The sequence below is a fragment of the Diabrotica virgifera genome, chromosome 4, assembly GCF_917563875.1.
Source record: "Diabrotica virgifera virgifera chromosome 4, PGI_DIABVI_V3a".
Classification (NCBI taxonomy): domain Eukaryota; kingdom Metazoa; phylum Arthropoda; class Insecta; order Coleoptera; family Chrysomelidae; genus Diabrotica; species Diabrotica virgifera.
The window spans coordinates 42,070,870-42,097,696 of NC_065446.1; the positions used below are offsets into that span (position 1 = coordinate 42,070,870).

Sequence of the window (26,827 nt, forward strand, 5' to 3'; positions counted from 1 at the left end):
CTTGAAATATGTACTTTCTAGTGCCCAACCCCAAATACGAATATAGCTGAGTGCAGATTTACCTATCCCGCTATACCTACCTAGTCTTTCTATAAAAATAAATGAATGTTTTTGTAACCTTTATATATAATTAAAAAAAAATTAATCACTTGGTTTGAGAGGGGGAGCCGATCGCCCCCATCGTCCCCCCTTGGATCCGCCACTGGTTCCAAGGGCTATTAATCCACGTTAAATTTAATCTTTTAACCCCCTTATTTAAAAAAAAAATAAAAGGTTAAATAGCCCCGGTTACATGATTCTCGCAGCAAAATTTAAGCTTTAAATTATTTAAGTTATTTTTTACTCTACAGAAATAGTAAAACAGGCAAAATATTTGATACAGAAAAAACTAAAATTTGGTTAAATATAATTTTTTACGTATATTGAGTATTTTTTAAGTTCTTATCAAAAGAAAATGAAAATTACGATAATTTAAAAAATTCTGATTTTTTTAAATTATATCGTTTTTTCAAAAATATGCATTCTAAACCTATCAAAATTCTTGAAATCATTACTTATGCTAATATAAAGAAATTATTGTACGGATTATTATAAATTTTAAATTCTGTGGAAATGGCCTATTATGGTGGTAAACGGGTTTTTACTACCCTAACAATGGGGTTGATTAACTGGATACACTATTTTCCCATTAATTCTTTATTATTATATAAGGTACATTTATTAGTGGTTTCTAGTACCCAGTTGACGATGAAATGAACGTCCTCTCTTCGAGGTGGCACTCTCTAAAATAACCCCAACATTAGACTGCCCTAAATATCTCTGTGTATGAATACTTATTGATTACCTATGTTTGTGATACTTTCGTATATCGACGCTGCCAAGCCAAAACGGCATAAACGCCAAAATGACCAGTTTTGAGGTAGATGCACGAAAAAATAGTATTTTAATTTCCGCACCAGACAGTCTCCGCGGCATAACCGAAAACAAATGAAATAGGTTTAATATTGGTTTAAAGTTTTTATAAACGCCAGTCTAGTCACGCACGTGAAGGTCGACGTAAACACTGATTGACACAACCGCCAGTGCCCCTAAGATTATCATTGTGTTCAGTTCGGTCCAGTAATAATAGTAAAGGTATGTATTTTTACAATTTTTATGGATAAGTAACATGATATTACTTACCTCTGCAATATTTTCAATTTGTATTGAGTTTTGAAGCGTAAACACCCTGAATTTCTTTAAAAACTATGAGGCGCTTATGCCAAAACCAAATATTTACATCGTGGTTGACACAAGCGCCATTCCTCAATGGTATTCTTATGCAGGTTTCTTTTTTAAAAATTGCGCAAATAAATAGTTTATTTTAAAATTTTTTATTGTAACTTTGTACTAGTGTGATGAACAATTCTTTTTGTACTACTGCATATAGTTCAAATCAATTTTATGTAGCTAAAAATGGCGATCGATTTTTGGCGTTTATGCCATATTTTTGTTGCAGATGCATAGCAGAAGTAAAAAAATAATGGCCTTACTAAATGAAAATAAACCATATACCGAAGCAGCACAAAATGATATACAGACTGGCAATAATTCCCCTATATTCCCCTTAGAGGTTTATGACATTTATAATGCCAACATTGCAGAAGCCAGCTTTTAGCAATGACATTATCATCTTTGAGGAACCATCAGACGTTGCAGCAAAAGAAGAAATATTTAGTCAAGATCTCACATCATGTTTCAACTTAGCAGCAGAATTATTAAACCAGAGTATCATGCAGAATATTTATCTCTTAAAATGAAAAACATAGTTCCAGATCAACTGGATGAAACAGATGTAGAAGATAAAACGGAGTGAACTTTTTTTTAAAAATTGTTTAAAGGTTAAAGTTGTTAAATATTTTTCTCTTATTTTTCTGTTTTTTTTTATTAACTTTTATTTTGAACTATAGAAAAGAAGTAAATCTTATGCTCTTTTTGTGAATAATTACTTTCTTACTTGTTTTAGAAATTAAAAAATAACTATTTTTACGTACCTCTGATTTTTGTGTTTTCTTAGTTTTTAAGTTGTTGTTCTTTGAAAGTGTTTTTTGAGTTTTATTTTTGTACCAATTTTGGTATAGCTCTTCTATTTAACCTTTAACTACACGCGCTGGCGTATTTTGTACGCCAGTTGTAAGAATTCTACTGTAAATATATTTAAAAATTTAATTTTTGACCTGGTTTATCTCTCTAACCTATCACTGGAATGTGCTTTACAATTGGTTTTAGTTTCGTTATAATCGGCCTTCTGGGAAGATCGTAATTTACAGCTTATTATTTATTGTTTCCGGTGCTGGACAATATACGCCACGATTATAGTAATATAAGTAGCAATATAAGTATATCTTTCAATATTTTTTAGTCATTATAGCTCAAAATATACTTATCTTTATAAACAATAATTTTTTTCATGCAAAAAATCACATTTAAAAAAATTTTTTTTAGTATTTTTATTTATCATGGCATCAGATTCCGGTTCTAAATTCCAATTGGCTTACTGAGAAGGAACTCCAAGTATTCACTGATGCCGAATAAGGTTTATACCAAACAACTAAGTGTATTTTTTCAAAAAAAAATAAACAAATCCGCTGTTTTTAAGTGTATTTTCTTGTGCCGTACAAAGTACGCCACGCGTGTAGTTATGTTATAACTTGATGCGCGGGTAGTTAAAGGTTAAGTATTATTTATTGTTAAGTATTTCATCCTTGCACCAAAAACATGTTTGAACAATTTAGGGTTTTGTTTTTAACTTAGAATGTATTTTTGATTAATAAAAAATAAAACCTTTCAAAAATCTTCGTAATTTCATCATTTTTCTTGTTGGCACAAACGACAATTTTTAATTTTCGTTTTTTTTTCATTAATGGCATATATCCCTTTTAAGCGCCATTTTGGCTAACCTTACAACAATGCGATCGGCGTAAACGCCAGAGGTAAGTTTGGCATATTCACCAATGTTATATCTTGATTGGACGTAAGCGCCATTTTCTAGTTTTTAATTTATTTCACATAGTATTTTCAGCCACATTAATGTTTACAAAATATTAAAATTTGAAAAAAAATCACCAATTTTTTTGAGTCACTTTGCAAATAAGCAGAGTTAGTAAAAATAAAAATAATCAGTTTTTTGTGTTTCCTGAAAAATCAAGTTAATGTCGTTTATACCGTTTTGGCTTGACAGCGTCGATATGTATGTCAAGATTATTATGTCATTAATAATATACAGAAATGCAATCTTGCACTAATACCTACATGTGCAAGTTTTGTTTACAAGACTGCTTAAACATTCGGCATGCTTGATTGTTTACTAATATATTTAAATATATTACAGTGGATTAATTTTAAGATATTTGAAATTATCTGAAATATGGTTAAAATCTAGGACACTATGTTTTATTTTTCACCTTTTCATTGTCTTGTTCGAACCTTCGAGGTGAACAGATGTAATTAAGAAGCAATTTGTCTAATCATTATCTTATCGTATTGTAATTAGTATAAATCCATCGTTATCAATTAACCGAAAAAATTGTGTGTGTCTAATGTTAACATAATTATTCACTAAGTAATTTCTACGATGTTAACATAATTAGAGATTTCACAGCAATGTTAACATAATTATTCACTAAGTAATTTCTACAAATCTAATTACTAAGTTTATCAATATAAATATACCTAAAATATAAAGAAAATAGGCCAATATATTATCAAAATATGTCGGAATATTTTAAAAAATCCTGGCTATAACTAGTGGAAAACTATGAGTTACCAACATGATAACCAGTAACAATTTACTAGTTATCCAAGCAGCGACGACATAAATCCAGCAATTAGAAGAAATAGCTTAGCACGAACTCCTCCAACTGTAAGAACTCGAAAAGACAGGTTCCAATTCACTAGAATACTAGATGAACAGCAGAAAATAGTCAAAATACGCAACAACGATCTATAATCGCATTTAACAAATTCTCAAATAGATAAACCGCAAAAACATCTTCCAGATGCAGATGTGGCAAAACGTGATAATGAATGGGTAGCAGACCACAATAAACGTCAACGCAAAGACGACAGTCCTGATTTGAAAAAAACCAAAAAAGCTTCACTAAATGATTATTGACTGAGTAAAACTATTCATATATCTAACAGATACGAGTTACTTGAAAATGATACATTTTGTGAAGAAGTTGAAACGTTGGAAGACCGAAGAGAGGAACAGCCACCACCCATATTTATTCAAAACGTTGAGCGTATCAAACCACTACAGGAATTACTACAGCAGATATCTCCAGGTAAATATACTTTAAAATGTCTTGCTATCAATTAAATTAAGCTTTAAGTTTACTCAAAAACATACTCAATAATCCTAAAATGTTTGTCAGAAAAAAATATTTAGTATTCTTTTTCTCATCAGCAACTTTCAGTGCGTCACAGTTTTTCGATTTATTTCTAACGCATTAAATTGTATGTGACAAAAAAAGGCACGTCTGTGATTAGAGACACTTATAACATTTATTCTAGTTGTCGATAGATGACGCTATATTCGAAAAACAAATATTTACGGATTATATAATATATCTACGAATATAATCTGTACAATTTATAAGAATATACAAATCAAAGAAAATACCATTTTATAAATGCAATAAACACAATTGATTTGTTTCTATGCCATATTGCAAATAAAATGTGACAACTGTAAGACTTAACTAAAATGTCATGTTAGAATAAATCTTATTAATGTGTATTATCACGGACTTACCTTTTTTTCTATCATTTGTGACGCACTGAAAAATTCTCATGAAAAGGACGTACCATACATACCAACTAAAACAAAACCAAGGATTTCGAGTTGTTATACGTCATATCCATCCTCCATTCCAACACTGGAACAGGGGAAGTTTTAATTGTGGAACAGTTTAAAAATTTGGCACGTCAGATTACGAAAACGCCCCATGTATTTTGTCAGACAGAACTTCCAATTGATTTGTTACTGCTTCATTAAACTCTCATGTAAAAATCAGACTGCTATTTATCACCAATATAATTCTTTTTATTTGACATGTTCTTCGTGTTGAACTTACTAAAATGCCCAGTTGGTAATAAATTAATAGCAGTCTGATTTTTGCATGAGAGTTTAATGAACTGGTAGCAAATTGCTTGGAAGTTCTGTCCGATAAAATACATGGAAAGTTTTCGTAGTCTGACGTTCCAAATTTTTTAACCTGTTCCACAATTAAAAGTTCCCCTGTTCCAGTGTTTCCATACATCAAGGTTTGTCCGACTAGACACCGTTAAGCTTTTAAAAAATTTTCAGCTTGCTATTAATCAACTTTTTTTTTGGTACGCTGGATCCATGCCTACTTTGGGGACATTGAATTTAAATTAATTTTAAGTAAGTCCCCAATTTTTAATAAACAAAACCTTTTTATAAATTAAGTTGACACAAACAAATATTTCCTACCATTCTATAGCGATGATTCCTACGATAATTTGTCCTTTTGATTACACGCGATCATCTTTTCTCGTTTGGTTTATTTACCATTGCGATTATTTCTTCTCAGAGTAGGAAATGTAATTACATTGATCAATTCAATTGTAGATTTCTTTTGTTTTCCGCTTTTAGTTTGAGTTCTACGTCGCGTCGTCCTATATTTGAAAATATAAAATCGGTACGTTTGAGCTTTTAGTTTTTATTTAAACCTCTTTATAGGCTATTGATTATATTTAAAATAAGATAGCTAAAAGGAACTACAACGTTAACGGGGTTTTATTATTTCATATGGTCAATGGACATCTATATATGAAAAAACCGCGGAGTGCTACCATTTAAAGGGGTGCGCTTTTGAGAAATGGTTGAATTAGTCCCTGGGCACATGTTACATTAGGGTGAGTGCTATGCACTTTTGGTACAAACATACCTACATAAAAATTGTTTCTGGTTAAATATCCTATTTAAATATCACTTTTTAAAGTCAATGATACTTTTTTTACAAAAATATATTCAAAAGAAAAAGCACAAAGAAACCCAAAAGGAAGAAATTTTGTATTTTGTCCCATAACTTTTGTCCACGAGGATATAGGTATAGACATTGCTTTTCAGAAAAAAAACATACATATTTCTTCTTTAAAATGTTGTTTAATAGAGGAAATTAGGATTTATAGTTTTCGAAATATGATTTTTCAATGTTCGCCACTCACAGCAATTTTGGGCAATTTTCCTTGTTATTTCGCAAATATTGTTCTGATTATTGTTCTGTTTTGTTCTTTATTTTTCTACGTAACTTTAGGTATATGCAATGGTACACGTAATAGGAATAGAAATCAATTGCCTTTAAAATGGTCTACTGTAAAACGTTGTACGACTTTTTTTTTAAAAAGATTATGGTTTTTCAAAGATTTATACTTTTAACGATTTTTTATACTATAATATAAAAATAAAATAATATTATTATATAATAAATTATATATTATATAATATTATATTATATATTATATATTATATAATACCTAATATAAAAAAAATAATATTTTTTACATTTTTTACGATTATTTTTGAAATTTCTCTTTATAACTCTTTTTCTTCTACATTTAGGTTAGTGTTAAATTATATAATACAAAAAGCTTATTTTGGTTACTTTAAAATGGTGTATTACAAAAAATTCTAGGATTATTTTTGAATAAGAAAACATTTTTCAAAATGTAATAAGTACTTGCCACGGTTTTTGATTTTAGGATTATTTTTTAAATTTCTCATTATAACTTTTTTTTTCTTGTACATGAATATACTATATATTGCTCAATAAAGAGGGCTTACTTTCTGTTCTTTAAAATGGTGTATCATCTTTATTTAAATAATGGAAATCAAGTGATTCTTTGATATTTTTTACCTGTATTATTTAAAAATTTTTCTTTTACAAAAATTACATAAACATTAGTCTTAGAAAACATCACTTTCGTTAAAATTATTTAAACGTTGACATTTAAAAATTTTTCAAAATCAAAGTCCATCTCTTCGTTAGCATTAGCTTCAATATCTTCCTCTGACACCTCAGTTATCTTAGAGTTCTCACAATTAGTACCCATGCACATGCTCCCTTTGCGGAATATTGAACAACTAATTCCTATCTTCCTACAACCGTAGTTTTTTGTACATCCTTTGGTACATTTACATGCTATTTTTTGAAGCAAAGCTTGTGGTGCAGGAGCTTTGGCAGTAAATATTGGAATTAATCCATATTTTGAAGTTTGCCCGGCCGAGTCAAGTGGATCCAAAATATTACCTACAAAAAATAAGATTCAATCATAACACACAATCAGATAAAAAAGTTGTGAGAAATTTAAAAAATAATCCTAAAATCAAAAATCGTTGCAAGTACTTATTACATTTTGAAAAAGCATATCTTATTCAAAAATAATGCTACAATTTTTTATAATACACCCTTTTAAAGTAAACAGAATATGCTTCCTTTTTTATTATATAATATATACCTAAATGAAGAAGAAAAAAAGTTATAATGGGAAATTTAAAAAATAATCTTAAAAAATATAAAAACTCGTTAAAAGTATAAAATCTTGAAAAAGATATCCTCTTTAAAACAAGACGTACCACATTATCCAGTAGAACATTTCAAAAGTAATTGGTTCTATTCCTCTTAAATATTCCATTATATAAGCCTAAAGTTGCGTAGAAAAAATTTACAGAACAATATTTGCGAAACAACAAGGAAAATTGCCCAAAATTGCTGTGAGTGGCGAAATTTGAAAAATCATATTTCGAAAACTGTAAATCCTAATGACCTCTACCAAACATCATTTTAAAGACAAAATATGTAATTTTTTTTTCTGTGAAGCAATGTATATACCTATATCCCCGTGGACAAAAGTTATGGGACAAAAAACAAAATTTCTTTCTTTTGGGTTTCTTTGTGCTTTTTCTTTTGAATATATTTTTGTAAAAAAAGTATCTTTGACTTTAAAAAGTTATATTTAGATAGGAAATTTAACCAGAAACAATTTTTATGTAGACGTGTTTGTACCAAAAGTTCATAGAACTCACCCTAATGTAACCTGTGCCCAGGGACTAATTCACCCATTTCTCAAAAACGCACCCCTTTAAATGGTAATCTCCGCGGTTTTTTCATACATAGATATTCATTGACCATACGAAATAATAAAACCCCGTTAACGTTGTAGTTCCTTTCTATAGTACATAATCAATAGCTTATTAGGTAATGTCTTTCAATACTTATCAAATACTTATGTTTTATAGAGTAGTTTTATGTAAGTCAATACTCTTCGAGTTATTTGTGATTAAAAATGTTTATTTTTCGACAAAAAAAACAACGTTTTCAGGCGATTGTCTAATCTTCGGGCTCAGTGGAGATCTATCGCATGTTATTGAAACACCAAAAGCACTTTTATAATTTATTTACAGAGACTGACACTAGGGTACCTAAGTGCCGGCGCAAATTGAACCTAAGCGAGCACAACCTGGCACCGGCGGGACGGGTGACCTGTGTAGTTATTTTTCTAGAGCACCGCATATTGTTCACAACAAAACCCAACCGTTGGCTGTCTCTGCAACGAATAGAGGGACGGGCAAAATCAGTGCGGACGTGTAACGGTTACTTTTGATACCGGGTCTCAGTGGTAGATACTGAGTACAAAATACTGATTACAAAATACTGATGTATCTGTATCTGATGTGTTTCATAGATTATAACAAGGCCTTTGATAAAGTGCGGCATGATCATCTAATCAGACTCCTGGCAGAAAAGAATTTAGATAAACGAGATATCCGACTAATAGCAAATATGTACTATAATCAGAAAGCAGTAGTGAGAGTAGAGAATAATACCACTGAAGAAATTGATATAAAGCGAGGTGTGAGACAAGGGTGTATACTGTCACCAACCCTGTTTAATCTCTATTTCGAAGACGTAATGAATAGAACACTCTCTGAGCAATCCATAGGTATTAAAATAAATGGTGTTAGATTAAACAATCTGAGATTTGCCGACGACACCGATAGAAACACTTGAAGAGCTACAGACATTGGTGAATAAGATAGCAGCGACTGCAGCGAAGAATATGGACTATCTTTGAACATAAAGAAAACTAAATTTATGGTAATATCGAAATCAACACGAAATGTCCAAAATTTATATTTACACAATGAAATTATCGATCGAGTTAGCAAATACAAATATTTAGGCACTTTTATAAATGAAGACAACGATAGCTCAGCAGAAATCAAAATAAGAATAGAAAAAGCCAGATCCATATTCACTAAAATGAAGAGAGTGTTCTGTGGAAGATTTGAGCCTTGAAATGAAACTTCGCCTGATGAGATGTTACGTACTTTCTGTGCTGTTCTACGGAATGGAGTCAAGGACGCTGAAAAAGATTGATACCTAAAAATTAGAGGCATTTGAACTGTGGATGTATCGCAGAATCTTGAGAATATCATGGACGGAGAGAGTCACAAACGTCGAGGTCTTGAGAAGAATGAATAAAGAAAAGGAAGCTTTGAGGTGATGTTTAAGAAAAATTCTAATCCTAAAATCCTAATAACTAGGACTGTGGACAATAGATTTCTACTTCCTCTTGTAATTTGCATCTCATTTGTACCTTTTAAAACTTTAAATGCCTACGTGTTCTCAACAATTAACAAATTTGCTTTTATGTACGTCAGTGTCCCGAAAGGTGCGAACTTTGCTAAAAACTAATTATTTTATCAGCCGATGCCGATACTATTATTATAAACAACACTGATTTTGATTTGATTGTCGTTGCAAAAACTGCTTACCTATTACATATATTTATATCTCGTGTACATATTTTGTTTTTAAGCATGAACAAGCCCGGTATGATGACACATTTTATTTGAGGATATGCGATATTCACAGATGTGCTTAACTGTTTTTAGTAATGAATCATTTTTAATGATAATGTTGTGTAGATTTAAGAAATGAATGATATTTACAAAATTTTTATACCTACAGAAAAGGGATTACGCCATCATTTGTGACATTGTATTTCTAGGCCTGGATCCCGCGTACCAACAAAAAGTTGATTAATAGCAAGCTGAAAATTTGTTAATAGCTTAACGGTGTCTCGTCAGACAAACTTTGATGTACGGGAACACTGAAACAGGGGAAGTTTTAATTGTGGAACAGGTTAAAAATTTGGAACGTCATACTACGAAAACGTCCCATGTATTTTGTCGGACAGAACTTCCAATTGATTTGTTACCCTTTTATTAAACTCTCATGCAAAAATCAGACTGGTAATTCCGAACGAGTTCTATTAGCTTCTCTACGTCCATCTCGAAACCAAAACCACATCTGAGAATTGAGTCACGCGTCCCACGACACCAGAAAACTGTGTTTCGATGACAAACGTTCGCATGTGTAGACCTGGCACTGTATTCACTGATATAAGATGCGCAGAACTCTCTACGCACCCCGCCGGTGCCAGGTTGTGTTCGCTTAGGATCAATTTGCGCCGGCACTAAGACCCCCGGGAGAACGTAGCTGTACCGATAATATGTGGCTCGTATGAGAATTAACGTGAGACTCTTTTGATGAAACTATGAATGAATTTAAAGGCACATCTTGCCTGGTTGAGTTGACTCTAGTGAATGAACTTAAATGTATGTTCTCTCTTGTTCGCAACATGAATTGGGTCATAGCTCACCTGACCAAAAGAACACATGTTTTTACTTAGTCAGCTAAATTAATGTCCATTGCCAAATTATTGTTTATGAATTGCAAGAATTAAACAAATTAATAGCCCGCACATGTTTAAATATGATAACAAATTATTTTCATGTGATCTACGGGGTGATAAAATATACTGTTTAATATCGGAATGAATTAGGAATATTCGATATTGAACATGGTTTTTCGTAAATAACTCAAAAAGTAAATATTTTATCGAAAAAATTATTCCTAGCAAAAATGTAGAAGCTTATAAAAAACGAAAAAACAACGTGTTTTAATGAAGTCCATAAACCCAGTAGAAGCAAAGTTGTAGCTCATGAAAAATACGTTCTTATTCGTCAAATTCCAAATCGAATATTTCAACGTCAAATATCCAAAAAATGTAGCAATTTTCGGGAAAAGATTTTTTCAATTATTTAACAAAAGTTAATTTTTGATTTTATCAAAAAATTTGTGGCAACAAAACTAAACAAGTTACGTTCAAAATAAAGTTGGCCCCTTTTTTTTGTTAAAAAAATGGTGAAAATCTTCCACTGTTTGCACCCTTTTATCGTTACGGCTTTATCTTTTATGTATGTGTATGTGTATTGTTTATAGGATCTGTATGTTTGACTGGTTCAAAGTGCTTATTTAAAAAAAAAATTGGTTTCATAGTAAAAAAAATTTTTCCAAAAATTTATGGAAAATTACCATGTGATACGAGTGATACGAAAAATCTCAATAAGTAAAAAATGTGGATTTTGCTTTTATAAATATTCTAGTTTCATTTTGTTTTTCTCTAAGACAGACATTGATTAATATATGGCTGTTAAAATCTTGCATACAATCGTCATTAGTGACTCGTTCAAGCCCTTTAAATCTTGACCCTTTCATATAAAAGTACTTTAAACCGGTAAAACTTACAGTAAATTGTTTATAAAGCGGTAATGGTAATTTTATTTTGGGGTGCTAAACAGGGGGAGATGTTCACGATATTTTTACCAAAAAAGGGACCAACTTTATTTTGAGCGTAACTCTCTTAGTTTTAATACTAAAAACTTTTGCGAAGAATAAAAATTAAGCTTTTTCAACACTTTAAAAATATTGTAATGCATTTTTCCCGAAAAGTGCTTCATTTTTTGGTTATTCCACTTTGAAATAAGTATTGGGTTTGAAATTTGAAGAACAAAAACGTATTTTTAATGAGCAACAACTTTGCTTTCGCTGGGTCTAAAGACTTTTCACTTTTTTCGTTTTTTTTATATGCTAAATTTTTACTAAGGATATTTATTTCGATAAGATTTTAGTGGGCTATCACATATTATAAGAAAATTTGAAAAAATATTTATTTAGTGATATAAATTTGTTACTAAATATTACATGGTACAAGGTGCCTTCATAAAATTTGATTGTAAGATTTGTAAGGCGTTTAATTTAGTTAAATTAACTAACTTTCGCTAACAAGTGTTACACTTTATTTGCTCCTCTACCAAGTAAGTAATTTTGGAGAATATACGATCTCTCGGCAGCTAACTATTTAAACTGACACAACTACTTTGGATGTGTGTTAGTTATACTAACTCTTACCTGGATGTACCGCCACACCTGCAGCAATTAGAGTTGATTCTATTATCAGCATATACAGGGGTAGCTAGAACAAAATGAAGCTTATTACTTAATGCTTCTTTAAAGAAAATCATAAAATAAAAAAGATATTAAAAAAATTAATTTATAAAAGATAACGTGTGAACCAAAATTATTGTCACCATAAGTGGCTCTGAACGACAGAGATAGCTATACAATCCATGTCTATTCTTAATTCAGATATACTTTCCAGTTTACGTCAACTTTGCAGTGTACGTCAACTTAACAAGGAAAATTAGGTTATGTAGGGATGTTGGTGGTGGACATACATAGATATAATAGCCTGTAGACTAGGCTAGCTATGAGCCGCTCTGTGCATCGAGGTGCAACGCCTGTATCAAGGACGCCATTGGTCAATATTAATTTTGAGTGGTCTAGCCGGCTTTGTCCGTCATTTGAGCCGTATCGCTTAGTAAAAAGAGATAGATAGACCATTGCTCCACTGCCCGCGCGTTACTCTTTTTTTGCTCAGTATGCCTTATTTATGGTTTACATGTCTCAGGTACCTATAGCGCATCTGATTTGATTTTATTTATTATTGCTACTTAGGTATAATTTTGTTAATTTTTTTATTTTTGATTAAAGTTCTGTGTTAAAGTATTAGATTGATTTTTTATGTTTTATAAATGTTAATCAAAATTAATTGATAAACCAATGATATAAATTCAGATTAAAACAAGACATTTTTGCACGGCTAGCTTTGATCCTAATAATTGTGGATCGCTTGTTATATTTATTTAATAGAACTATTTCGGGCTACGTTACAGAATGGTTTCGGAATGATAATTTCATCTTCAGTGATGCTGAGTGTACATGGTATACATGGTTGAGTCACTAAATGTATTAGTGAAAGCCCTTAAATGGTATAAGATTGTAATTATATTACATTGTTGTCGATAATATTATCATACGATTTTTAAACTTTAAGATGATTTACTTAATGGCAACGTAGAACTTCCAAATAGGGGATTGCTAGCTCGGATAGAATCTCTCTAAACGGACATAAGATGTCCCTAGTTATCCTTAGGCCCCCTCCTATAATATTATCAGCAACAATGTAATAAAAATTTGGCTTAACCATATACAGGGTGTAACAAAAGGCAGGTCGTAAATTAAATCACATATTATGGAACCAAAAATAGTTCGATTGGACCTCATTTACCTCAGTACAATGTGCACATAAAAAAAGATACAGCCATTTGAAGTTACAAAATGAAAATCGATTTTTTTATTACATCGAAAACTATGAAAGATTTTTTATTGAAAACGGCCATGTGGCATTATTATGGCAGGAAAATCTTAAAAAAATAACAATGAAATTTGTGCACCCAATAAAAGTTTTATAGGGGTTTTGTTCCGTTTCAGTTCCCTAAGTCCCTTTTCAATTATTATAGGGTTACCATTAATTAAACAAAATGTATTTAAAACTTTTTTGCGTTTCAGTACGTTTTCGATAAGTCAGTTTTTATAGATTTTATTTTGAACATTTCTAAAATCCACCACATATTTGTAAATGGTTACGTAAAGTTTATAGAGATCTGGACCTAGGAAATTTATTTATAATTTACTTTTTTTTATTTATAATTTTAAACATATTACAAAGCCACCTCTCGATAAAAATTAGCTTATCAAAAAAATACTAACAGACAAAACTTAAATTTAAAAAAAATTGTGTTTAACTAGATGTAGTATCATGTATGATACAACAAAGTATATTAAAGAGCGTAGTTGACAGCCCATCTCCTTGTCTTACTCCTACATTGTAGTCAAATTCTTCTGTTGTTCCTTCCTGCGTTAATACTGATGCTTTTGATTATTTGGTCGTCATTTCCACGAGTTTTATTATCTTTCCATGTACTTCTAATTTCCTCATATCGTTTACTACTTCTGGTCTCTTAATTTCTTTATTTTGTGTTCTAAGACTTGTTTCTCTCTATATTTTTTCGCTTTGATAGAATTTTTAAGCTTTTACACATTGTATCTTTCTATTTAGTTGCGTCTTTTCTTTTTAACATTTAATATCCTTGCTCTTAGTTCTATGTCTACTAAGTATTTACAGTGGTGTCATGGCAAAATTAGCAGTGCGGGAACGCAGTGCCGGAACGCATTGCTAATTTTTGTTTACAAAACCTAAATTCTCTATTATTTTTTTTCTTTTCTTAACCAGTGTGGGAACGGCGTTCCCACGCGTTCCCACACCATGACACCACTGAGTATTTATCATATTATATCTAGATTTGCGTCTTGACGGTTTCTAACATCTGGTACATCTAAGCAGCCTCTTAAAATATACACATGTCAAAATTCGATTTAACTTCATCCCTCTAATTCCATCTAAATAATCTATTCATTATAGAAACTTTTTGGTTTGTTCTTAGGCCTAATCTCAACGATTATAGACGAATATCCAAATTCTTACTAATTCAACTAACTGGTGACATATTTTAGTTAAGTCCTTTCGAGTTTTTAATCAGTTAATCACTTTGAAACAGATTTCCAAGTTTCGGTTATTATCATAATATTCTATATTTCCGTGAAATCTCTGCCACAGTCCTTTAACGTAATTTTATCATTAGTGGAACAGACCCTTCCGACTTCAAAATTAAATTACTCTGAAACCCTTGATTTCATCCAGATTATATAATCAGAAATACCTATTTTATAGGGGCAATCATCCCCGGAAATGAAATCTATAGCTTAAGGGGGCCATAAAATAGATAAAATATTGAATTACCTTCAAAGATAAATCCTAATTAAACGTTAATCGGAGATGAGTTGAAAATATGCTGCATCTAATTTTAAAATTTCAAGATGATTAATTCTAGACCTGATATTAAAAACATTGTAACTTACTTTGGCTTGGCTTAGTTTACAGTTGTAGGGATGGCGTTTGTTGACAAAGTACCGTTTTTTTTACTTACGGTTTAACCTGGTGGTTATAACCGGTCAAAAAACCGGTTATTCCAAAAACCGGTGTTCGGTTTTTTAATCAATAGCCAATACCCAATACGTTGAAATGTTACATTTATATTGCAATTTAGTTTGCGATTCTCCATTCGTATCGATATCAATATGATCGATATGGGTACCATCGAAAGAATATATCGAGACTAAGATAAATCAATCGATATACACTGACCGGCACAAAATTCCGCCACTAAAAATTTTTGATTAAGTTTGGCAATTTATAATTTTATTATTTGTACTCTGATTTTCAAGATTCTTGCATCAGTTTGTAGGTACATGTATTGATATCGTTTGTTATTATTCCGGTAACAAACATTTTTTGCTTAGATGACAATATACAGGGGTGAATGGAAGCGTTGTATTTTCTCCTAATTTTAAAAATTCTGTCGAAAAATTGAAAGGCTGATTTTGTTTCATACTCCTTTCATATTATCTCGGAGGCGTTCTTAAGATTTTGTTTTTTGAATTATTCCAATATCTCTTTTCTTGTGAAAGGTGTAAATAAAAACACCACTTTGAAGGTTTATTTAATTAAAAATATCAAACGCACTGAAAATAACAACACAAAATATACAAAATATACAAAATATACAAAATATACAAAATATACAAAATATACCAAAAATAGAAAATATACAAAATATACAAAATATACAAAATATACAAAATATACAAAATATAAAAAATATACAAAATATACAAAATATACAAAATATACAAAATATACAAAACAAAACAATTCAATAGTGGGTATGTCCACCTCTCCCAGAAACGACAGCTCGCAATCTGTTTGGCATCGAATAAATAAGATGTGTTATCCTTGCCTGGGAAATATCCCAATATTCCTCTACCCGAGCCATAACCTGGAGACCTAGGATGATGGCGAATAGCTATTTTCAATTCATCGCATAAATGCTTGATAGGATTGAGATCTGGACTGCATGCTGTCCATTCTAATCTGATCAATCCAACCTCTATTTAATATATTTTTGTTTGAGTCAATCAGTGTTTTCATTTACAAAAATTACGCAGCTCTTACAAGAAAATAGATATTCGGATAATTCCAAAAACAAAATCTTAGTGATGCCTCCGGGATAATACAAAGGAACTATGAAACAAAATCAGCCATTCAATTTTACCACAGAATTTTTTAAAGTTAGGAGAAAATACAATGCTTCCATTCAGCTCCGTATACTGCCATCTAAGCAAAAAAAATTGTTACCGGAATAATACCAAACGATACCAATACATGTACCTACAAACTGACGCAAGAATCTTGAAAATCGAATACAATATTGAAATGAATAAAAAAAGTTTGCTTAAATTTTATTAAAAACTATGACACAGTAAAAATTTCGATACCCACGAAGTCGTATATCTTTCCTAATGACTTATATTCCATTCTCTAACGGTAACATATCGCAAAACCTAGAAATTTTAAAGAACCGCTTGGATTGACACGAAATTTGACAGACGCATAGCTAATAAGTTAAAGAAAAAAAGTGATATTATGCCCATGTGTGCTTTTGCCTTGGGGGTGAGTTTCGACCCTTCTCAGGGGAGAAAAAATATACGTTTAAAATAATTTCGGAAATGGACAAACTGACTTATTCTAAGCAACTTTTATTCTATAGAGTGTTTTCACTAAGTTAATACTTGTCGAGATATTTGAGAGTGAATATGTTCATTTTTCAACACAAAAACCACGTTTTTAGACGGTTTTTCGCAAATAACTCAAAAAAGTTTATCGAAAAAACTTTCTTAGCAAAAATATAGATAGTCCTGTCGCCAGGGGGCCTCCTTTATTTAGATGGATTTACCCAAGTTTTTTTTATTATTTTGATCCGTAGAACACGAATTTTTTGGGTAACAGTTGATTCGGATGTCGATAAGATTGTTATAAACAAAGAACTTAAGGAATTACGTAAAAGCGATTTTTCGCAAAACAAAATATTTTTTTGTATTTTCTGGGTCATTCTAAGCAAAACATGTTCTTACAAGTTTTTTCGTAGGATGCATAGTTTTTGAGATAAACGCGGTTGGACTTTCAAAAAATCGAAAAATTGCAATTTTTGAACCCGAAAAACTTTTGATTAAAAAATAAAATAGCAATTCTGCTTACTGCATTTGAAAGTTCAAGTCAAATTATACCGGTCTTGATTATTTACATTGCTAAAAATTAATTTTTTTATTGTCAAGCATAGCTATAAACAAATAGTGTTTCCCGTGCCCATGCATGCGTTTTAACCCGGGAGCAGTCTTCTGCACTTCTGCAACGTAAGCAGTCGCGCGTAGAGAAAAAATCTCACAATATAGATTTAAATACGAATTTAAATCAAATTTATATTTTATAATATTTTTATTTACTTGTTATGTTAAAAATATCTATTTCTAACAATTTTAAAGCTAATTAGTTCTCACCAAACCCATAAATTCCACAAAAAAATAAAAAAATAACGTTTAAAATCTTACAGATTATATAAAAATAGATAAATCAAATAACTTGTAAAGCAATCTTCTTCTTCTTGTGATGATTTCTCCTTTAGTGGAGGTTAGCGTCTACACTGGCAAATATGTCTCTATCCAATGCGGCTCTAAACAAAGATGTTGAATCAAGGCCGGTCCAGTCTCTGATATTTCTAAGCCATGAAATCTGGCGCCTACCGGGACCCCGATTATCTTCAACCTTACCCTGGATGATCAGATGCGCGAGACGGTAATTTTCGTTTCTCATTATGTGTCCCAGGCAGCTAACTTTTCTAACTTTAATGAATTTAGCAGTTCCGTATCTGTTCCTGTTCTCCTCAGAACATTTTCGTTGGTGGTGTGAGTTGTCCAAGGTATTTTTAAGATTCTTCTATAAAGCCAGAGTTGAAAGGCTTCTAACTTGTTCATCAGTGTTGTGTTGAGTGTCCAGGCCTCCGTTCCATACAAAAGAATTGACCACACATAGCAATGCAGAAAACTACATCTAAGGCTGATATTAATGCTACTGTTGCAAAATAAGCTTTTCATTTTGATAAAATAAAGCTTTTTTAAAATGCATACTTTTCGAGATAAACGCGGTGGAACATTCAAAAAATCGAAAAATTTAAATTTTTGAACAAGACTAAATTTTGATTGAAAAATAAAATAGCAATTCTGCTGACAGCATTTGAAAGTTTAAGTCAAATTATACCGGTTTTAATTATCTGCATTGCTAAAAATTAATTTTTTTATTATTAAACAAAGCTATTTGTTTATAAGCCAAAAAATTGTTTACAAATTTAAAACATTGCTGAGGCCCCTTAAATAATCCGATTTTAATTCTGTAAAGTGTATTAGATAGGTAGAGCACCTCTTTATATGTAAAAAAATGAGCCAACTTCTAAGTGGTCTACTTTTTGTTCAGAAAGATTTTAAAATATTTGAACTTTTTTAAAAACATTTATATTGCAAATTTATTATGCAGAAATTATTAGGTCGATTTTAATGAAATTTGGTAGACCATTTAAGTAAGTTATAAGAATTTTCTAAGCGAATTACTAAGGCTCTAAGTGCCACCAAAGTGGTTAGGAAACATTGAATAACAACAGGCGTATTTTGCCCCTATATTTTGTATTTATTGGTATATTGCAGGAAAGGTAATACATTAAGACATTTTTGACCAGTCGTATATCATACAAAATTCAAGTATCTTTATTTTATTTCTCTACAACTTTGTTCCAAAACAAACCGTTTAAAGTTATAAGCAAAGAAAGCAGAAAAAAATCGATGTTTTTCGAAATTTTTAAATATTTTAATTTCTTTATTAATATTCTGGGCATATTTGAGAAGGAGCGTAAGTCAATTATTATTACTGAAGGTGTCACCTAACTTTATCTGCAAAAATCCGAATGCCACCTCTCACATCTAAAAATACACGTTTTTTTACATATTAGTCCTCGTCTATAATGAGTTTTCCCCGAAAATTGATTGATTTTTCGTTATTTCATATTGAAATATTCGATTTTAAATTTGACTAATAAGAACCTACTTTTCATTAGCTACAAATCTGCTTCTACTGGGTCTACAGACTTCATAATATACACCATTTTTTCTCACTTTTTTATAAGCTATATTTTTGCTTAGAATATTTTTTTCGCTATAATACTTCTTGCGTTATTTGCGAAAGCCCGTCTGTAAACTTGTTTTTTTTTTGTTGAAAAATGCACATATTTACTCGCAAATAACTCGACAAGTATTAACTTAATGAAAAAACACTATAGAACAAGAGTAGCTTAGAATTAGACTTATTTTGAACGTATATTTTTTTACCCCCGAGAAGGAGTGAAACTCACTTTCAGGACAAAAGCACAAATCGGCGCAATATCGCCTTTTTTCTTTGACAAGTTAGCTATGTGTATGCCAAATTGTATGTCAATCCAAGCGGTTCTTTAAAATTTACAGCTAAAACCGTGAGTAAATGGACTATTCCCCTGGAGTAGGTAATATTTTGATTATTCAAGTAGGTATCTACCTACTTTTCGGTTACTTTCCCTGGGGTAAAGATAAGCTTTACTTGAAACCACTTAAATGTTATTGAGTCTGACAGCTTTAGGCCAAAGTCCATCGATAAAACGTACTATAGTAGGGGAGACAAATATGCTAATTTGCAGTTACTCGAGCGTTATGGGGACCTATTGAGTTGTGAAGATTAGGTCCTAAAACCAAAAAAAAGTTTTCCATTTTAGTGGGGCTTTCCATTTTTTAATTTAATTTTACATTTTCAACAATCGTTTTTCCGATTTTTCCGCCATCTATCCATAATTCGAAAAATGTGCCGAATAAAAGTTACTTATTTTAACGTAAGGAATCCAAATCTGCAATAAAAAAATAAAATCTCCTATTTAAGATTTTAAAGTAACCCACCGCCCCAAGTTCGTGGGTGGTCGTGTTTGATGTCATTCAATAGATTTTTAAAATATTGAACACGTATTTTTAATTTTTTTTGATCTGATGTTCATTTTGCGAAATTTTGCCGGGTTCCTATTTAAAATAATTTTAAAGTTACCCCCACCCCTCTCCGTGGAGGGTCCTGTTTGGTATCATTCGATAGATTTTTGAAAAATATTCAACATGTATTTTTCAGTTTTTCGATCTGACGTTCATTTCGTGAACTATGTATTCGCTATTTTTTTATGAAACTTTGTGACTCGCCCATTTCCTTAAACCCCGCTCAAACCGTCAGATTTTTTAAATGTGCACTGTTCTGTATGTACTTATCTTACCTTATCTTAATCTGACTATTTTGAGTTTCTCTAAGGATATTAGTATACCATCAAATAAAATATTACTAAATTAAACGAAAATGTTGTTTATATATAATATAAAATTTATATATAAAATATATAAAAAAAACGACAGATTTTTATTTAATTTTTTTTATAAATTTTATATTATTTTTAAATAATTACAGAGCCCAAACTCTTACGTAGTCAACTTTAAGGTGCGAATCATCGGAATTAAAATTCCAAGTTGATTTTTCACCACGTCAGTAGACTCTTTATCGAACTCGTCTCGAATATCAGACTCGTTCGATAAAGAGTCACTTTACTGATTTAGTACATAAATAACTATAATATGACTCATTTATATCGGCAATTCAGACATTTATACATTTTAAAGTAGAATACTTTCAAATGATATTGCCATTATTAATGAGATACGTTCCTGAGACGACTTTACTTGAAAGATATTATCACGAGGTTTTTTCCTGGTTTCCGTCGTGATTTACTATAGAATCTATAACACGAGAATTTTACTGCCACCGTTGCATCTGGTTGTCTTTTTAAAGACAGATAACATGCTATGATTTTTTTGTGGCGGATATTCTTGGGTTGGGGTTGATTTCATGTAATAGAATGAGCTATATTTCAGTAAAGTCGTCTCAGGAACGCAACTCATAAATATTGGCAATATCAGTTTAAAGTCTTTTACTTTAAAATGTATAATATATGTCTGAATTGGCGATGTAAATGAGTCAGATTAAATAAATTATTAGAAGAATTTTTTGCTAAGCAACAACATTTTTGTTTAATTTAGTAATATTTTGTATTTTGAAAACGACATCCTATCGGGCGTCGAAACGTTAATAAAATTAGTTTTTCAATTTAATTGTGGCTTATGTCCCAATCAAAATAGTTAATAATTATAAAAATGTCACAAGGAAATAGCTTCAGAACAACATCAAATGAACTACTGGAAGCAGGTTTTATAATAAATACTTGTATTTTGGAAATAAAAAGAACACTCGCTTTTGGAATTGTATTTTTATAAAAACAATGTTTTAATGCTAACAATACATACGTAGATACTCAAACTGTGGGTGTATCAATTAATTCCTTATTTAAAAAATAAGGGGCATGTTGTAAATTGTGGAAAATCATTGTTTGGAAAACAACAGTGGCATCGACAGAAATTGGAAGTGGATCAATATCGGATGGAATGCGATAATTAACCTAAATTAGCGAAGGCCATAAATCAGCATTGTATACAAGTTTGTTAGCAGAGGGCTAAGGGAATTCGGAAGTCCCTTCCAAATGAATTTTGCCAGTCTTTGAAGGTATCGCTAGCGAAATATGCAAAGTTCTAAGTTGGAACGCAGATAATCCGGAGAATTATATCATTTTATTTTCCCACGCAAATAAAACTTGTCTTTTTATGTTACAATATTACACAATAGTGATCAAATTATATTCCCAAAATTGAATATTTTATATTTTGTGGAACAGATTATTAGAAAACGATAACATCGAGGGAAGCCGGGAAAAACTCAAATATAATATAATTAGCGCAGCAAACAGAATCACTTGGATTAGACGAGGAAACGAAGCATTAAACCTAGGAATTTTGTGCAGTAAGATAAATCGTCATGCAACTTTTTGCATTCGATTCGTGAGAGCGTCAGGCAATTTTGTGAACTAAATTGATCTCCGGCAAAAAATTTTGTGCATAAGAAAGTGCATTTTCAAAGTGCAATTTAAAGAGATGGAAAATGCAAAATTTAGAACTCAAGAAATATTGACGGAAATGAGTTCAATTTTTATACCTGGAGGTTTTGGAGGTCACTGAACACGAATTTCATGACGACGATGGTCACCGAGGTGCCTGGTAGTACGTTCTTTAACGGTAAAATATTGCAAAACCTCTAAATTTTAAAGAACTGCTTAGAAAAAAAGCGATATTGTGCCGATGTTTGCTTTTGCCCTGGGGGCGACTTTCACCCCTTCTCGGGGGTGAAAAATATACGTCCAAAATAAGTCTGGAAATGGATAATCTGACTAATTTTAAGCAGTTCAATAGAGATTTTTCACCAAGTCAATACGTTTTGAGTTATTTACGAGCGACTATTTTTCAACTAAATAACCACGTTTTTAGAGGGTTTTTCGCAAATAACTCAAATAGTAAATACTTTGTCGAAAAAATATTTATACCAAAAAAATCCTGTAAAAAAGTGAAAAAAAAAATGGTGTACGGGTTAGAACTCTAAACCTATTAGAAGCAGAGTTATAGCTAATAAAAAATAAGTTCATATTCGTCAAATTCCAAGTCGAATATTTTAACATGAAATGACCAAAAAATTAAGCACTTTTTGGGGAAAACTCATTACAACATTTTCAAAGTGTTTAAAATAAGCTTTATTTTTGTTATCTAAAAAAAATTCCTAGCATCAAAAGTAAACAAGTTAGGCTCAAAATAAAGTTGGTCCCTTTTTTTAGTAAAAAATTCGGGAAAATCACCCCCTAATTAGCATCTCACATGAACTTAATTGTTGCCAGTTCACAAATTGCTTTACTGGTGTATGTATTTCTTATATGATCTGTAAGTTTCATCGGTTCAAAGTCCTTATTTTTGAAAGGGCTGTAGCTGAATTGCCTTGAAGGAGTCACCAATCACGAGCGTATGCAAATTTAGAAACACCAAATGTCAATCAATCTTTGTCTTACAGAAAAACAAGAAAATACAAGATATTTAGAAAAGCAAAGTTAATTTTTTTACTGTTTGAAATTTTTGGTACCCCTATTAATTTTTAAGTTATTTTGAAAAAAATTATTTTTAGGTTCCCCGAGAAAACGATCAATGGGAAGATTACCAAAACGATGGAACGACAAAGAAAAAACAGACAGAGTCATGTCTATAAAAAAGAAGAAGATATTTTGTGTAAATAATACAAAATAATTAAAGACTCGAGTGGAAGAAAGTGCTAAGTAGCAAAATGCACAATTCGTTATAATGATGCAAAAAAATTGGATTAATTACTCTAATTACTAATTACTAATTTATAGTTACTAACTACCAGTTATTATTTAGGTAAGTCGGATGTTGAAGATACCACCTAGCTTAGTTTTCCGACTATTAGTCGATATGTTCCTATATACTCTGGGCTAATTAGCAAAATTCATGGAAAAGTTATTTACCAGCAATTTTATTGCTGGGATCGAATTATAAGATCCTATATATTAATAATATAGGTATGCAAAGTCCGCAGATAGTGTGCTACTTTTTTTATAAACAAAATAGCGCCGACAAATCGTATGTTTTTCAATTATTGCTCTATAACTCCGAAGATTTTAATTTTAGAACAAAAACACTCAAATAAAAATTCACCGCAATTAAATTCTGCATAGAGATATGTTTTCACGATTTGCTCCGACCAAAAATTTTCCTCGGAAAATGCGGGTTTTCCTAACAAAAACTATAATTTTCAAATAAAGTTTTAGGTAAGTAATTATTAATCAATAATTAAATAACTAAGTGACATCAAAGATTTCTTGGTATAGATTGTATTTCCAGAAGCTGGTGAAAATTAAACGAATATTTTAGCAACAATTCAATTGTTAATTAACAATTTACGATCGCAATAATAACCAAAATAATCATGATACATTGATCAAACTTATAAAGATTATAAAGATGAGATGCTTGTTTAATATTTTATCAACAAAATATAAATTTTTCTTTTTTTTGCATAATCTTTAAATTTTGAAGAAAAAATAGTCATAATACGTTGGTCTAATTAGTAAAGTACAAAGAAAGGTTATTTACCAGCAATTTTATTGCTTTAATCGAATTATAAGATCCTATATATTATTAATATAGGTATGCAAAGTCCACAGATAGTGTGCTACTTTTTTTATAAACAAAATGGCCCCGACAAATCGTATTTTTTTCAATTATTGCTCTATAACTCCGAAGATTTTAACTTTACACCAAAAATACTCAAATAAAATTCACCCCAATTTAATTCTACATAGAGGCATGTTTTTCCCGATTTACTCCGACGAAAATTTTCCTCGGAAAATGTGGGTTTTCCCAACAGAATCTGGAATTTGAAATAAATTTTTTGGGCCAGTAATTATTTATCAATAATTATATAGCTTGGTGAAATAAAAGCTTCCTTGGTTTAGATTATAAATTCAGAAGCCGGTTAAAATGAAACGAATATTTTAGCAACAATTCAATTGCTAATTAACAATTTACAGTCGCAATAACAACCAAAATAATCATGAGACATTGATCAAACTTAGAAAGATTATAAAGGTGTGAGGCCTATTTAATATTTTGTCGACAAAATATAAATTTTTCATTTTTTTGCATAATCTTTAAATGTTTAAAAAAAATTGTTATAAACAAATTAACATTTCTTAGAAATTGTTTATTATATTCTAATTTTAAAAAATACTTAAAATACGTATTTCATAGGTTTTGAAAATGAATGCCTTAAAAAAATTTTCCAACCATTTGCAAAAAAGTTAGGAAACAGCAAAATAAATATACGATATCTCCATTGTTTATAATTTGTTTTAATTGTTTCAAAGCTTAAAAGTGAGTCTATGATACAATCTAATGACTCACAAAGAATGTCAAAAATTAGTGCAATGGTTATGTTTTAATCAAAGATTAAAAATACTTTTTTTTGTAATTTTTAGCGCGAAAGTAGGCTTGATACAGAGCCGGAGATAAAATGTTCACTCGAAGCGGCTGACACGCTTAAACTCGCGCGAGCTGTGTATGTGGGCGGGTAGCTTCGGTACTGTATTATTCTACTTTCGCGCGTGTAAATTGCAAAAAAATATATTTATAATCTTTAATTAAAATATAACCATTAAGCTGATAATCGATATTGTTTTATAAATAATTAGTTTGTACTTTAAACTCACTTCTACGCTTTGAAAGAATTAAAAAAAATTACACCGTAGTAATCGTATGTTTATTTTGATGTTTCATAACTTTTTTTGCAAATGGTTGCAAAAATGTTTTAAAGCATTCATTTTCAAGATATTTGAAATTCGCATTTTAGCTATTTTTTAAAATTATAATATAATAAAAACTTTCTGAGAAACGTTAATTTGTTTATAACTATTTTTTTAGACATTTAAAGATTATGCAAAAAAATAAAAAATTTATATTGTGTCGAGAAAATTTTAAATAGGCATCTCATCTTTATAAGATTTCAAAGTTTGATCAGTGTATCATAATTATTTTGGTTATTATTGCGACCGTAAATTATTAAATAACAATTGAATTGTTGCTAAAATATTCGTTTAATTTTCACCAGCTTCTGGAACTATAATCTAAACCAAGAAGGCTTTTAAGTCACCAAATTATTTAATTATTGGTAAATAATTACTTATCTAAAACTTTATTTGAAAATTAAAGATTTTGTTGGGAAAACCCGCATTTTCCGAGGAAAATTTTCGTCGGAGCAGATCGGGAGAAACACGTCTCTATGCAGAATTTAATCACGGTGAATTTTTATTTGAGTGTTTTTGTCGTAAAGTTAAAATCTTCGGAGTTCTAGAGCAATAATTGAAAAAACACGTTTTTGGGGCGCCATTTTGTTTATAAAAAAAGTAGCACACTATCTGAGGACTTTGCATACCTATATTATTAATATATAGGATCTTATAATTCGATTCCAGCAATAAAATTGCTGGTAAATAACTTTTCCCAAAAATGGCCTATTCTCCGATAATCAGCCCAGACTAATATTATATCGTCGAAGTTAAACAATAAGGCTCGTACACAATTTTCCCCTTGTTGCCATATTTTAAATTTGAAAAAATACACAGAGAATAATAATATTGTCTTGACATGCCATTCCTATCACAGCGAGCATTTCATTGGCTAGAAGTATTGGCAAATTACGTCATTATCATATTTGGTAAGACGCTAAATTTTAACTGACGTCTGTCATAATATTGGAGCTTAAATATAATGTCAAATTCTTATTTTCACATTATATTTTATTTATTTACTTTATATTTTAAAGACAGTTTATTTTTTAACTAACTTTACTTTTCCTTCCCTATCCTTGATTGGTCGATTAGGTTCTTAATAATCTTGTTGTATGGTAGGTTTAGTTATCCGTTAATTTTAAGAAATGTTATTATTATTATTATTATACATAAACAAGGGCAGAGGGACAAGTCCCTATGGTGCCCAAAAACAAAGAA

At 30.6% G+C, this 26,827-nt stretch overlaps 1 protein-coding gene across 1 annotated transcript in view; it reads right to left on the reverse strand.

Annotated features, from left to right (window-relative positions):
* The window catches only part of LOC114325498 (suppressor of lurcher protein 1), a 933,155-nt gene that overhangs the window by 577,520 nt on the left and 328,808 nt on the right, over positions 1–26,827 (reverse strand). Inside the window, exon 2 of the mRNA XM_050648175.1 lies at positions 12,327–12,390. Coding sequence (XP_050504132.1) covers positions 12,327–12,390 — 64 coding nt within the window. The remainder of the gene's footprint in view (positions 1–12,326; positions 12,391–26,827) is intronic.